We start from the raw sequence: 14,171 nt of genomic DNA, 5'->3' as shown, positions 1-14,171 counted from the left end.
ACTCCTATATGTTCCTGTCAGAATGCCTAAAAAGTAGCTGAGCTTTGATAGTGACTGGTTCTGAAACAAAGAGGTTTGCTTACTTATTAAGAGAGATCAAAGGATTTTTAGAGGGTCCCTGTTACAGATCAAAGTGATGGATGTGAATGGAGGTAATGTGAACACACTGCTATCTGAAACCAGCAACATCGCATATCCCAAGGCACTTGGGGTACTGGACAGCCGACTCTATTACTTGGATCCATCATATGAAAAGATTGAGAGAGTTGATTTGCCTAAGGGAGATAATCCCAAGTTACTCATAGACAACGAGGCAGATCTGAAGACCTTCACAATTTTCAGGAAGAGACCAAGTGAGTTTTGAGATATATAAACCCATAGATACAGTAAATGAGTACATAAGTTTTGAAATTTCCTTAGCTGTGATTGTTCTGGTTATGGTTTCCTGGATTGTGACACTATGCAGTGGATATTAATGATTTGGAGAAACATAGTGTCAGACTCTTCAAGGTTGAAGTACATAGGATGAGGGATCAATTATATGATACAGGCCCTGGTTTATATAGTGTTTCTGAAGAAGACTGTGTTGCTGTTCACTGTTCCTACTGGCCCAGACCAGGCCCCTCCACACACAAATGGGACTGAACGGTATCATAATGTCTTGTTACATGCCATGTAGTCTGTGTTTGTTAAAAGTTACTGACCTGATAATTGCATATTGCTAGATAAACTTGAAATGAAAAAATAATATAAGAGCGATGTGTTCAAGATATTTCTAGTTTAGTGTAGTTTTTATTTATTAATTAATAACAAGTTCATTGTCATATACTAGAATATAAGTTGCTGTTTCATAACACAACATGTTTTAACTAATATATGGTCATTCTCAGGTCTTTACACATGTTGTATGTTTTTTCTTTTACCTGGTACNGTTTGTTAAAAGTTACTGACCTGATAATTGCATATTGCTAGATAAATTTGAAATGAAAAAATAATATAAGAGTGATGTGTTCAAGATATTTCTAGTTTAGTGTAATTTTTATTTATTAATTAATAACAAGTTCATTGTCATATGCTGGAATCTAAGTTGCTGTTTCATAACACAACATGTTTTAACTACTATATGGTCATTCTCAGGTCTTTACACATGTTGTATGTTTATTCTTTTACTTGGTATAATGTCAGTTGTATAGTAATTAGAGATTAATGTGGTGTTGGAGAGTCTGTATTATTTTTTCATTAATTTTTTGTTGTTTACCTGCTACCAGGTACAAATCATCCATGCATGAACAACAATGGTGGCTGTGAACAGCTGTGCATACCTCATGAGGGTAGTACACGTGTATGCAGCTGTTCTATTGGCTACAAGAAGGAGAATGAAGTTAGCTGCACTGCCTACAAAACATTTGCTGTGGTTTCACAGTTGGACATCACCCGTGGCTACAGCCTCAAGGACTCTGCAGAAGCAATGGTGCCCATCACAGGTCCAGGTATGAGAATCTCCAGTGTGTGCAGAAAAATAAGCCACAGCTTTGCCATAAAGCAAATAGTATAACTGACAAGTCTTCTCAAATATGAGGGTTGTCATGATTGACCCAGCATCTTTGGAACCCATCTTGTGCTCACTTTTTGAAGTGAATGCCCACGTTAAATATTGTCTCTGGATTACAAATGCTGACATTCACTTGTTAAAAGATTTCACACATACAAAGGCAGCTGTTCTACAAAATAAGCTTCTTGATTTTATTAATGTTCATGTTATTGGCTGTAAAGCCATGGGTGCAGGGGGGCATAGATTATTATTTTACTGGCTACCCTTTAATGTGGTAATTCATACACCTGTGTTGTGGAAGTGTATCATCCCTAAGCTGTTCCTAATATCCTCAGTGAACGTCAGCTGATTTTGAGCCTTCTTTCACCAAGCAATTGATTACAATGTTCCACCATCTTACTAACTGCTATGGACACCATCTTGTGTGGTATGTTACTTCATGCTCACAGGTATGGTTAATGGTTGCAGGAGAGAGATATGAAAGAAACGTGCAAAAAAATGATACCAATTCATGTAATCGTTTAGCAGAAACAGATAATATTCTGGGTCAAATTTGACCACCTACCTTGTAAACCTTTTGGCTTTCGTTGTGAAGCTCATGTTTCGAGTTTCACTATTTATGTATTTTAAGCTCTGCAGTTGAAATAGCATGATCTTGTAGCCTCTTGACTCACAGTTGGGGGGGGGGGAGGATGTGGCTTGATGACTCACTTCAAATGTGTTTACATTAAGTTTTTTCCAGGCTACCCCATGGACAGTTTGCAAACTGGTGAATTGTTATGCAAATTTAAGACAGCTCAGTTTTTCAACAGGAAAAATGTGAAAATGTGTGTCTTATGTGTGAAGTAATATGGTAATAGCCATCAGTATCTCTTTTCAGGTCACCACATCCTCCATGTTGATGTCCATTATGCACAAAATTGGATCTATTGGGTCGAGTTTAACCGAGGAATATGGAACGGCATTTTCCGCATCAGACCAAATGGTACTGAACTCCAGCCAATAATTAAGGATGGAATTGGATCAAATGGGATTCGTGGCATCACAATTGACTGGATTGCAGGCAACCTGTATTTTACCAATGTGTTTCCTCATGAAAACTACCTTGAGGTGTGTTGGCTTGATGGCTCCAATAGGATGGTGCTTGTTAAGACAACTACAGATGCACCACGAGAACTTGCTGTCAACCCTGTTAAGAGGTACATAACATAAAAACACTAAACATTGTAAATATGCACTTATAAAACATAATTGTTGATTGCAGTCTAAAGTGAACACTGTCTTCTATTGCCCAAACACTGAAATCTTTGGCCATACCCAGTTCTGAGACTTCTAGTGGCTTTTGACTTCTAATGACTTTTAATGCCATTTTTATCAAATCTTGAAATTATGTATGGTGGTAGATTGGTGAAATATATTCAGTTTTGTTAACTCTCTTGGTGCCAGCCGGTGAAGAAATCCAGCGAGTAGGGAGGATGGAGAATGATAACCATCTTGTTGTTAGTGGCAAACTCCATGGTTTTTAGGGACATATGGGTGGGCACGTTGTCATGATGAAGCCAGTTGTGGTTGCGCCAAAGTTCATTATTTTTCGCCGCACGTTTTCTCTCATGCATCTCAGAATGTCACAATAAAAGTCAATAATTGATACCAGCAATGTCTGCTAGCTCATGGGTTGTTTGGCGATGGTCTTCATGGATGAATTCTTTCGTTTTGCTGGTGCTTGGTCACCCTGAACGTTCGTTATGTCCAGCTGACACTCAACCAGCCTTGAAACGTGAATGCCATTCAAAAAGCGCTGTCTGGCTTAAAGAATGTTCTCGAAAAGCCACATTAAGTATTTCAGGGATAGTGGATTTACTGAGCTTCACACAAAACTTGATGTAGACATGTTGATCGATTTTGCCATCCATTGCAGACGAAACAAAACACAAAGTCAAAAAAGCATTTGTATAAAAACAGTGCATGTTCACAGTGCAGTGTCACATGGCAGACTGATACAATACGATTGTGGAATTGTGACCTTGGCCTCCCCTCTCATGTTCTTTCATTGAGGCACTTAAACAATAACAGTCTGGTAACTTTCTGACAGCATGTAAGATGCGAAGTGCCCTTCTGTAAACTGCTGGACAATAAATAGGATTCATGTCTTACTGAATCTGTATGTAGCTTTCCAGTTTCTAGCAGTAAGTAATGAACCATTACAGCTTTGAACGTGAAATTCTGTATGGAGATGTATCATAAGTGGACCTACACATTCTATATGAATCACATAATATATATTAATAAATTACAAACAAACCTGTGATGTGAATCTTTGATGTTATATTGGACAAATTTAACAATTGGCATCTGTACTAATTGAAACGATTGTCAGAAGTAGGTTGATTAAATTGTTTTATTATTAATTTATGGTTCCTGTTAGGGTCATCATATACATTAAAATGATTGGAGGGGAGTGGGCAATGTAACCTCTCCTAGAACATCAAGTTCTCATTGTAGTGTACAGCTAATTGTATTATGGACATTTTGACTGGAATACTGTCATGAATAAAACAGCTGAAACCTTTATTTTCAGGTACCTATACTGGATTGATTATGGCCAGTATCCAAGGATAGGAAAAGCATTCTTGGATGGCACAGGCTGGCAGCCAATGGTGACTTCTGGAATCAGCAACCCACGTGATTTAACTGTTGATATGTTGACACATGAAGTATACTGGGTTGATTCTAAGCTGGATATGATCCAGAAGGTGGCCTTCAATGGTGGAAATAGACAGGTATAAATACTTTTCTAACTAATTTGAATTACTGTAATTGCTGAAAAAAGTATCTCCTTCAGAGAACTATCAGATGAAGAAGTGACAAGTTCAGTATTAGTAATATTACATTACATTACATTACATTACATTACATTCCCTTCCCTGGATCAAAANCAAAAAAAAAATTTTTTTTTGTAGGCCTGTGTAGTAGATCACTGAAAATCTTGGTCTCAGCACAATATGCCCTTTTTCTGAAAGCATGAAAGGTTAGCATTCAGTTTATGAAGATAGTGCTTTTGTGTTGTGTTAAACACTTTGTACATCTGCACTGGTCCGAAAATGTTCTTCATTATTTGTAATGAAGTTTATTAATGAAATATTTATTCTCGTGGAAGAGTTAAGATCTCCAGTCCTTGGGTTGGACACCATAGAGAACACTGTCTTCTCTTGTCAAGTATTGTTGTGTTACATAGCAACACATTGTAGCATGGCCCACAGAGAACGCAGCTCCTGTTGTTGTGTTTGGTGGAACATGTATACTAAGTTGTTGCCTAGCAATAGGTCGATATATCACCATAGGTTATTGGCTTTTGGTCATTGAACTTTAATGCTAAATGAAGGAAAAGCTGAAATTGAGGAGTGTTAGATGGATGTTCCATTGTAGATTGTATTGTTTGTAGGATGATAAGTGTCACAGGCTATTCCTAGTCCTTCTTCTATATGCATAATCACATAATTGCTCTAACCAAATTTGTATTTATGAATTAATGGGTAAGGTGTTGGCCTTAACCAGTCCGTGCACCATGGGAATCAGTGATCTGCTGTTCAGCACCCCAACAATCTACTCTTCAAACGATGTGTAGTGCCATACTGCAACACCGGGTTGTATAAAATCTCAGCTGAGAGAAGTTCTTAAGTATGCTATATCCTCACAACATGTGAGGCTGTTTCTTCTTTTTTGTTAGGTCCCTTCCATGAGTGGGATTGCTGGTTAAACCCCATGCTAATGAGGTGTCCTTTAGATTGCAGTGTCCTGTAAATAGAGATTTTGGTGTAACTTTTCAATGTAATGGGATTTTTTTCTATATTTTCCACCATATTTTTCATTTGTTATAGAAATATTTGCTCACTTTTTGGAGAAAAATATGTGACTCATGGTTATTCTAAAATTTTCAGTCTAAAAATATGTAAAATATTTAATCTACTTATCTTTCAATAGCTTCAAATCTCATGTGTGAATACAATTCTGTATATTCCTGTTATGTTTTCCCCCTTACTTTTTATCTCTGTATGTCTGAAGTATTGAGTCTTCCCAGGTGGAGTAACTTATATTTTTATAATAATAAATGTTTCAGGTGATCCGCCGCAACTTGCCAAATCCAATGGGTGTCGCTGTGCACAAGGGTGATGTGTACTGGGTGGATCGTAACCTGGCTTCAGTATTCAAAGCTTCAAAATTGGCTGGCAACACTTCTCTTCCAACTTCAGTGCGCACAAACTTACCTCGACTTCGAGATATTGCCATCTTTGATGTGGCAAATCAACCGATGGATGAACATAACCCATGTCTGAGGTTGGGGAATGGCGGATGTGACCAGCTATGCTTCTCCTTCCCATTAGAGCCAGCCACGATCGAGAAGACACAATATCGCTGTGCTTGTGCGACTGGTGAGCTGACTGTTACATTAAGTGGTGGGGACGGACGGAAGTGTGACTCTGTGTCAGAGTTCCTTGTGTTTTCAACTCGCACTGAGATCCGAGCAATCAGTCTTGACCCACATTCTACAAATTTGCCCTTCAAACCAGTGGTAAGTATATATGTTCTTCATGCTTTTACTTTTTCTTGTGCCTCCATTTTGAAATCCTGTATTTTTAAGTTGTACATGCTTGATTAATTTTTTACAAGCTTTTTGCTCTCTCTATTGTATGGTAAGTAACAAGTTATTTAATTACTTTACGGAACTGTCATTCTGATTATCAGTTAAGCACCAAAATGAAAATAAAGTATCTAACCACAGTGCCTTGAAGAAGTATAGGAAGAAGGGGTGAAACTCACATAGTCTTCAGTCAGCATGAGCTGAAAATTGCGGGTATCATTACATTTTGGTCTCTCTGTCTCCTAGAATAATATTGTAGGAGGCTGGTGGGCCCCAGGCTCAATCTGAATGTGGTGTTGAAGAAGGAAATTTTTTTTATCAGAATAAAATCCGTCATCCATCCCATACCTGGCCTCTTTATGTAGTTATCCCAACTTATAAATTGAATGCTGACTTTATTGATGTTCTTCAAATACAGAAATAATTTTCTGACTCTTTGGTGTTAAATGGAAACAAGGTTCCTATATTATGAGGTTAAGACATAAACTGGAGATGTTCCTACATAAAGGGATTAATAGTTGAATAATCGTGATGAAGGGAATAAATGACAGATATTCATTTTGAAGGACTTAGGGCAGTAAATAATCTGAAGTGGATATTAGAGAAATAGAGTCTGAAAGTCCATGTGTCAGGACAACTGGTGGTGTCAGAACACAACATCAGATTCTTATTCAAAGAGTTCTGAGTTTGATCCCAAATCAAATCTGTGTGCTTATGTACTGAAACCTTTACCTCTTTTAAAGGTAGAGAAAGTTGTGAAAATGTGAAGAATATTGGGCTGCCCCATGGTTTGGAGCATACATTTAGCTGTAATTCCCCCTGCTGACTGCTGTTCTCATGATCAGCCTATCACAGGGGTTAATATTATCTGACTTGTGAGTGACTGATTCCAGAAATGAATTGTACACCCATACCTTGGCAGGCAGAGACAAGAAGGGTCAAACAGACCTTATCTGGAGGCACTAGAAACCAATCTAACCTACCAGTCATCTTGTGTCATGGAGCTAGTTCTTTCCATTGCATTGTCATTGTTTTTCAGCTTGTAGTTTTTTAACCTGTGATATTGTATAGTCTTATAAGTGGACACTGGTGTTTCAGAGGAACATACTTCTTTCATCTTCAGGGTTGAAGTAGGTATGGTGAGGAATCAGTTGGGTTATAAAGAAAGTGGTTACTCAGATCCACAGGAGGGGGAGAAGAGGTAGAACCTGGTCTGGGTAAATAAGAACAGTGAACAGGAAAGTGGCCCCTTTTAGGACCACATTATTACCCCCTTCTGTGGATATGATTGGCAAACTCATAACCTGCCTATATAACCCAATTGTATTCTACATACTTCAACCCTGAAGATGGAGGTAGCATATTCCTCCAAAATGGTGGTCTCTGCTTGCAGTCCTGTAACCTATAAAACCACACTCTTGAACAGTCACAACTGTCAAGACCTCAAAACTGCTGTAACTTTTTTTTCCTTTCTTTATAGGGGAATCTGACAAATGTTGTTGGCGTAGACTTTGATTATGCAGATCATAAGCTGCTCTTCACCCAGATCAGGCCGTGGGCACGCATTGCTTGGATGTCCAGCACAGAACCCAGTGCCAGTAATATGCAGAATATTATCAATCGCGGTATAAACCCTGAAGGAATTGCATATGACTGGACACAAAAGAAAGTGTATTGGACAGATTCATCCAACAACAGTATCTATGCCATGAACATGGATGGAACAGATCTAGTTATGATTGCTCGAGTTGAGCGTCCCAGGGCCATTGTGGTGGACCCATGCAATGGGTGAGTTGCTGGTGTGTCAGAGTGGATTTTACACTGTGTGTGATAGTTTTCTGTGTAATCTGATGGTAGGGGTGTGATGGTTCCTGGGATTAGATAAGATACTTCTGTGTTAAACAAAATAAATTTATTAAAGAGAGACATTTTATACTACCTTATTTGGTACATGTAGCATGCAAGATGCAGGTAAGGAATATTTATAGAATTCTAGCTGATATAACTGAATTTGGATGTGTAGACGTGCATATTTAGAAATGCTGCACATTTGGCAGCTTCTCAAGAAGGGCTCAGCTTCATGAGTGAGTGAGTGATATAGATATGCATTGGACAGTAATATTAAAATGGATGGATATTTGTTTATTTATTGATTTAGTTAATGATTATGTCAGTATCTGAGACTAAATAGCCTCAAATTCCACCTTTCCTTTGTATTTCCTTCTTCCAGTGATTTTGCCCATTCTTCAGGAGTTAGTCTGTTCAGTAGGGTCCAGTGATTGAGGTTAACTCTTTCTAATGGATCCAAGAGAGTAGGTGTCTCTCATCCTTTCACACAAGGATGACAGTAGATCAAGAATCTGAAACGTTTTGTTCTTTAGAATACCAGCTAATCGAAATTTAACAATCCTAAGAATTTAGGAGTCAGTTTGTACATGAGTAACAAATGGTGATGTATGGCTTGCATCGTAGGTCACTATACTACACAGACTGGGGCCGTTTTGGAACGTCGGGTCGAATATTCAGAACAACAATGGCTGGTTCTCTGAAGAAGGCTATTGTGGATAAAGATCTGTCACAACCAAGTGGTCTGGCCATTGACTATGAAGACAGGATGCTCTACTGGACAGATGCTGTGAGGGAGAAGATTGAGAGAGCCACAATGAATGGAACTAACAGAGAGGTGAGCAGACACAGTTCAGAACTGAACAGTATTAGATTCAGCAGAGTGTTAACATGTGTATATGCTGTCCACACATTGTTAGGCATACTAAGTACATGTTCTGTGTAATGTTTACAGTTTAGTTTAACTAGTAACATAGCATCAAGTAACCAAGTATAATTAGAATGATGAGGACGAGATGGGCAGGGCATGTAACACAAATAGGATATTGGTGGAAATGTTGGAAGGAAAGAGACCAGTAGGAAGATGAAGATGTAGGTGGGTGAACAGTATTAAAATGGATCTTGGAGAAATAGGATGTGATGATATGGACTGGATTGATCTGGCTCAGGATAGGGACCAGTGTATGGATCTTGTGAACATGGTAATGAAACCTTTGGGTTCATAGAATGCTGGGAAATTCTTGAGTAGCTTCACAATTTGCAGTTTCTCAAGAAGGGCTCAGTTCCATGAACCAATGAACATAACTACATGAGACATTGCTAGACCAACATTATCTTATGCTGGTGAATCATGGCCAGTGAGAAGAATGTGTTAGGTGAGGTTAATATCAGCATATCTGGACTTCATGAAGAAGGCTGTGAGGAGCACACTTCAGACTGTAAAAGAGTTGAAGAAATTATGAAAGAAGTACAGGTTCAAGAAATAAGAGAATATGTGAAGCAGTACAGATGAACCCAGAAAGAACTCATTGACAGGATGAGGTCTGACTAAAAAAAGAAATATTGGGGTATCAATCAGTGGAAAGAGAAAGGTGGACTTCTGAAATGATTGAAGGATTCTGTTTCGTAATGTCCATCTTAGATGTATGGCAAGGTAAGGTTTCCATCCATCTCAGAACTCAGCAGGACTAACACTGGAAAGGTTAAGAAATGAGTAAACAAGATTTAGTCCATGGTTTGGAAAGTTACAGCCCACAGCATTGTTCTGACAACATTAACCCTCTCAGATATTCAAGCTCATTTGTGCTTCAATTGTATTTCCCTTACAACAGTCCTATGGTACCCTCAGTGTGCCATGATTGTCTCAAGGTTGTTGCAGCCTTTGGGGAACAAATGATATCAGAGTGGTAGGGCTTGATGTTAGTGCCTCTGTGTATCTGACTGATGGAGGTAGCCCCAGGAAAGCATTTCTTGTCAAATTGAATGGAAAGGTTGACAATATAGCCTCTTATTAATCTTTACTTTCTCATACATAGTGAAGGGAATGTACTGTACTTGCAAGAAAATCAAGATTTTGGTGGAACTTCAAGCTTTAGGGATTCTAATAAAATATTTACTGCTGTAATTTCTTATACTTAGAACTGAGAAAGAGAGGAAATGAGATGGGGTCAGACTGGATGTAATTCATGAGAGCAGCAAGCAGAGTTCAGGATCTCATGTCCCAGTCCGTTATTAACAGCGTTACTTTTATATATTTTGATATATCTATAAATTATGGTCATTCAGGATAATTAATTGCCAACTATTTAATGCTTCTTGAAGTACTGAATTCTTTTTTTAAGGCATTCTGGCCTTTGATCACTTCAAAATAGCCCAGTTTATGCCCAAAGCAAAAATAATTTCCTGCCTCTGATATAGGCTTCATGTTGAAATCATGATTTTACAAATAACAGATTTAAGTGAAGTCTCTTTTCCACTTGGTGGTGCATAAGAAAGCCGTCGGTTATGTTCCTCCATGTTTAGTCCTATATTACATATTTCACTTTTCTATTTTCACTTAGGTTCTGGTTTCTGCAACCATCTACCCATTTGCAATTACTGTCTATGGTAACTACATGTACTGGACAGACTTGCAACTGCGTGGAGTGTACCGAGCTGAAAAACACACAGGTGCCAACATGATAGAGATGGTGAAACGTTTAGAAGACTCTCCAAGGGACATTCACGTTTTCTCAAGCTCACGCCAGAAATGTCAAGTTAATCCATGTCACATCAACAATGGAGGTTGTGCACAATCTTGTCATCCAGGACCTAACGGCACAGTAAGTCAATGTTGTGCACGTTCTGTGAACTAAAGCCATGTGAAGAGGGTTGTATTGTCTGTGGTGTTACACTACTGAGTATATATGGCTAAAATACATATGGCTTTGGCTGACATTTTAGATTTCTGGGGCAGAGAAAATTAAGTCTAGGTTATGATACCAACTAGTGTCATAGGTTGTTCTGTTTGGAAAAAGGTAAAGCTATCTCTGTAACAGGCTGTGGAGGTCCTTGGGGTTGTGAGACATCAAGGCTCCAACATTTTCTAGACAGTCAGCTCACAGACGGTGGTGAGGTTGTCAGCCCTTCGCGCTAGCCGCCATGTACTCCCAGGAAGATTCCTGGTACTCATTTCTGTTAGAGGCTGAGTCGACCCCAGGGCCATAGTGCGGCTGGAAGGGTTACGTTAATTGAAAAATTCAGTGGCCTCATCGGATATCAAACTGGTGACCTTCTGGCTTGTAGCATAGTGCCTCAACTGACTGTACTAGTGTGTGTCCTTATATAAGGACTTTAACCTAAATAAATGAAAGTGTTTGTTATTTTAATGTGAATACACAGAAAATTTCTTGTTATGAACTAAGTGCAAGTTCTTTTGGTGTTGTGTTCCCACAGGCTGAGTGTAAATGTAATGATAGTATGAAATTGGTAAATGAGAACCGAATGTGCGTGGCCAAGAACCTGACCTGTGAAAACAACAAATTCTTCTGCCGCAATGGCAAGTGTATCTCTCGGATGTGGGCATGCGATGGGGACGATGACTGCGGAGACAACAGCGATGAAGATGAACAGTACTGCAGTAAGTGTGCTGTGTAGATGTTCAGATGTTCAGAGTATACAGTTGTTTGCATGGATCTGTTGTCAATCTCTATGACTGACAGATTATTCAGAGCAGCTGCTAATGATACAGTGCAAGTCATGTAGCCACTCTGTCCACCTTCACTAGAAAGAAATGGTTTGAGCTGTTTGATATAGGCCAGAGGAGGCTGGAGGGGAATGTAACAGTAAGCATGCTGTGACCCCTACCATACATGGGACTTCTTTCTATGGCCTCAGTGTAATATACGTGTAGACACATTTCATACTTCTTTGCATCACATATGCACTTTAATGTGGGTTGCCTAACAAGAAAGCTTTGCCATATATGTTTTGTCTTCCAAATGCTCCTCAGTTTTCTCCCATATTCTTCCTTAGGTATGGCATGTTCCTTAATCCATTGTTCTCACTGTGAACTCTCTCCTCCTCATAAATGTTTTTCTGTCTGTTTCATATGCTAAACCTTCTTTGGCATTCTTTTGTCATTTATTCTTCCGATATTCCCATATCATGTTATTCTGTTCTTCATTTATCTTCTGCTATATTTGTCCCTAAATTCTCTTTATTTCCTTAATTCCTTACTCTTATTTCTCCCAGTTTCCCTTCTGTACTTTACAGAAATCTCATCTCAGCTGCTGTTAGTCTATCAATGTCTACTTTTGTCCATAAGTATATCAGTATCATAATTGTATAGTTCAGTGCAAGGTATTATCATTGGTGTGACATTCATCTCTCTCATTGCCAAGGTAATTAATTTTCTAGTGTGATTGGTTCCTCTTAGATTGAAGAACACTCTTTACTTGTTCTTTTTTGTGATTTGTTTACAGCATTCCATTCTTGCAGCCCTAATGAGTTCAGGTGTGCAAATGGTCGATGCATATTCCGATCATGGAAATGTGATCACGAAAATGACTGTCGAGATGGTTCAGATGAGTTGGATTGTAACTATCCAGCATGCGCTAAAGAAGAGTTCACGTGTGACAACCATCGGTGTATACCCATGTCACAGGTGAGTATGATGTCTTACAAAAGTTCTGACTTTTATTAATTAACCTGTTGTACTTAGAATTTGTTAAATTCAAGATGATGGACAGAGTTCAATTAATAGTCATGTTTGATTGAAGTTATAGAAGTTAGAAACCAATTTGAAGGAAACCTGGCTCCGAAGTGTCTTGCAATCTACTACTTCATGGACCAAAGGATTAATATTTGCTCCATTTTCAGCATTCAAATGTATCTTCATAATTTCAGGTTTGCAATGGTGTGAATGACTGCAAGGACAATGTGACTTCAGACGAGACTCATGATCGCTGTCCACGCAACACAACTTGCCCAGTAAACCATCTGAAATGCGAGAAGACGAATATCTGTGTCGAGCCGTACTGGCTCTGTGATGGAGACAATGACTGTGGTGACAACAGCGATGAGGATGCACTGCATTGTGCTCAGCGCACATGCCCACAGAACAGTTTCAGGTTGGGTGACACAGTTTCTTTGAACTACTTTGGAGGAGAAATATAAATTACAAGTCTTTGGGAAGAATTTTTGAGGGCAATATTTGGTCCTACAAGAGATGACGTAAATGGCTGATTTCTTATATTATATAGTAAGTCCTGGGGGCACATGATAGCATAGTTGGTTGAGGCACTATGCTACAAGCTGGAAGGTCACTGGTTTGATTCCTGATGAGGAGATTGCATTTTTAAGTTAACCTAATCCTTCCAGCCGCACTATGGCCCTGGGTTGGACTCAGCCTCTAACAGAAATGAGTACCAGGAATCTTCCTAGAGGTAAAAGGAGGCTGGCACGTGAGGCTGACAACCTCACCACCATCTGTGAGCTGATTGTCTAGAAAATCTGGGAGCTTTAACATCTCACAACTGTATGGGCCTCCATGGCCTGTTACAGGGATAACTTTACATTTTAAAGCAGGAACTATTGATTTGTGTTGACCTCAGGATAGAGGATAAAATTGTTCCTATGCTTAATTAAGCACAATACCATGAATTCATGTATGGAAGTTGAAGTATATGTCCAAGCATTTTTACAGTCAGCACTAGTTTGAAGCGACTGGATACCTTTATGCTGTAGGAGGTTTACCCTTGAGAAGGAGCCTGCAGTTCCCATGGGATAGGAGGCTGGGTGGGACCAAGAGCCCAATCTGGTTGTTGTGGAGACAAGAAATGCTATTATCTCTGCCAAGAATCAAACCACAGTTATCTAGTCAGAGCCTAATTAGTGTATTGTCAGAACTGTGCTGGCTGTCACAATGGGTTGGAGTAGATGAGGAGAATGCATATGAAGTTTTGGTTGGTAAACAGCTTGAACAGGCTAGAGGAATAAGATCTGAAAGTCTGTGACGATGGTACTGCAAATATTATGTTTCTGGACATCATCCACCGTCCTGCTTTTATCTACGCAAAACACCATCCTGCTTTTATTTCAAAACACAACATTTCAGATGCTGGATTATCTCTCCATCTTCAGGTAGAATCTACT

General features: G+C 39.0%; 1 protein-coding gene across 1 annotated transcript in view; it reads left to right on the top strand.

Moving 5' to 3' along the window:
• LOC111862481 (low-density lipoprotein receptor-related protein 2) overlaps window positions 1–14,171 on the top strand; it is a 340,196-nt gene that overhangs the window by 295,500 nt on the left and 30,525 nt on the right. The window contains exons 30-40 of the mRNA XM_023847942.2: window positions 128–353; window positions 1,269–1,490; window positions 2,433–2,751; window positions 4,131–4,332; window positions 5,670–6,122; window positions 7,672–7,979; window positions 8,664–8,874; window positions 10,598–10,858; window positions 11,472–11,655; window positions 12,500–12,681; window positions 12,924–13,147. Of these exons, the coding sequence (XP_023703710.1) occupies window positions 128–353; window positions 1,269–1,490; window positions 2,433–2,751; window positions 4,131–4,332; window positions 5,670–6,122; window positions 7,672–7,979; window positions 8,664–8,874; window positions 10,598–10,858; window positions 11,472–11,655; window positions 12,500–12,681; window positions 12,924–13,147 (2,792 nt within the window). The remainder of the gene's footprint in view (window positions 1–127; window positions 354–1,268; window positions 1,491–2,432; window positions 2,752–4,130; window positions 4,333–5,669; window positions 6,123–7,671; window positions 7,980–8,663; window positions 8,875–10,597; window positions 10,859–11,471; window positions 11,656–12,499; window positions 12,682–12,923; window positions 13,148–14,171) is intronic.

The sequence above is a fragment of the Cryptotermes secundus genome, unplaced genomic scaffold (genome assembly GCF_002891405.2).
Source record: "Cryptotermes secundus unplaced genomic scaffold, Csec_1.0 scaffold816, whole genome shotgun sequence".
NCBI lineage: Eukaryota > Metazoa > Arthropoda > Insecta > Blattodea > Kalotermitidae > Cryptotermes > Cryptotermes secundus.
The sequence above is the reverse complement of the archived record's forward strand: the minus strand, read 5'-3'. Positions and strand labels throughout refer to the sequence as shown.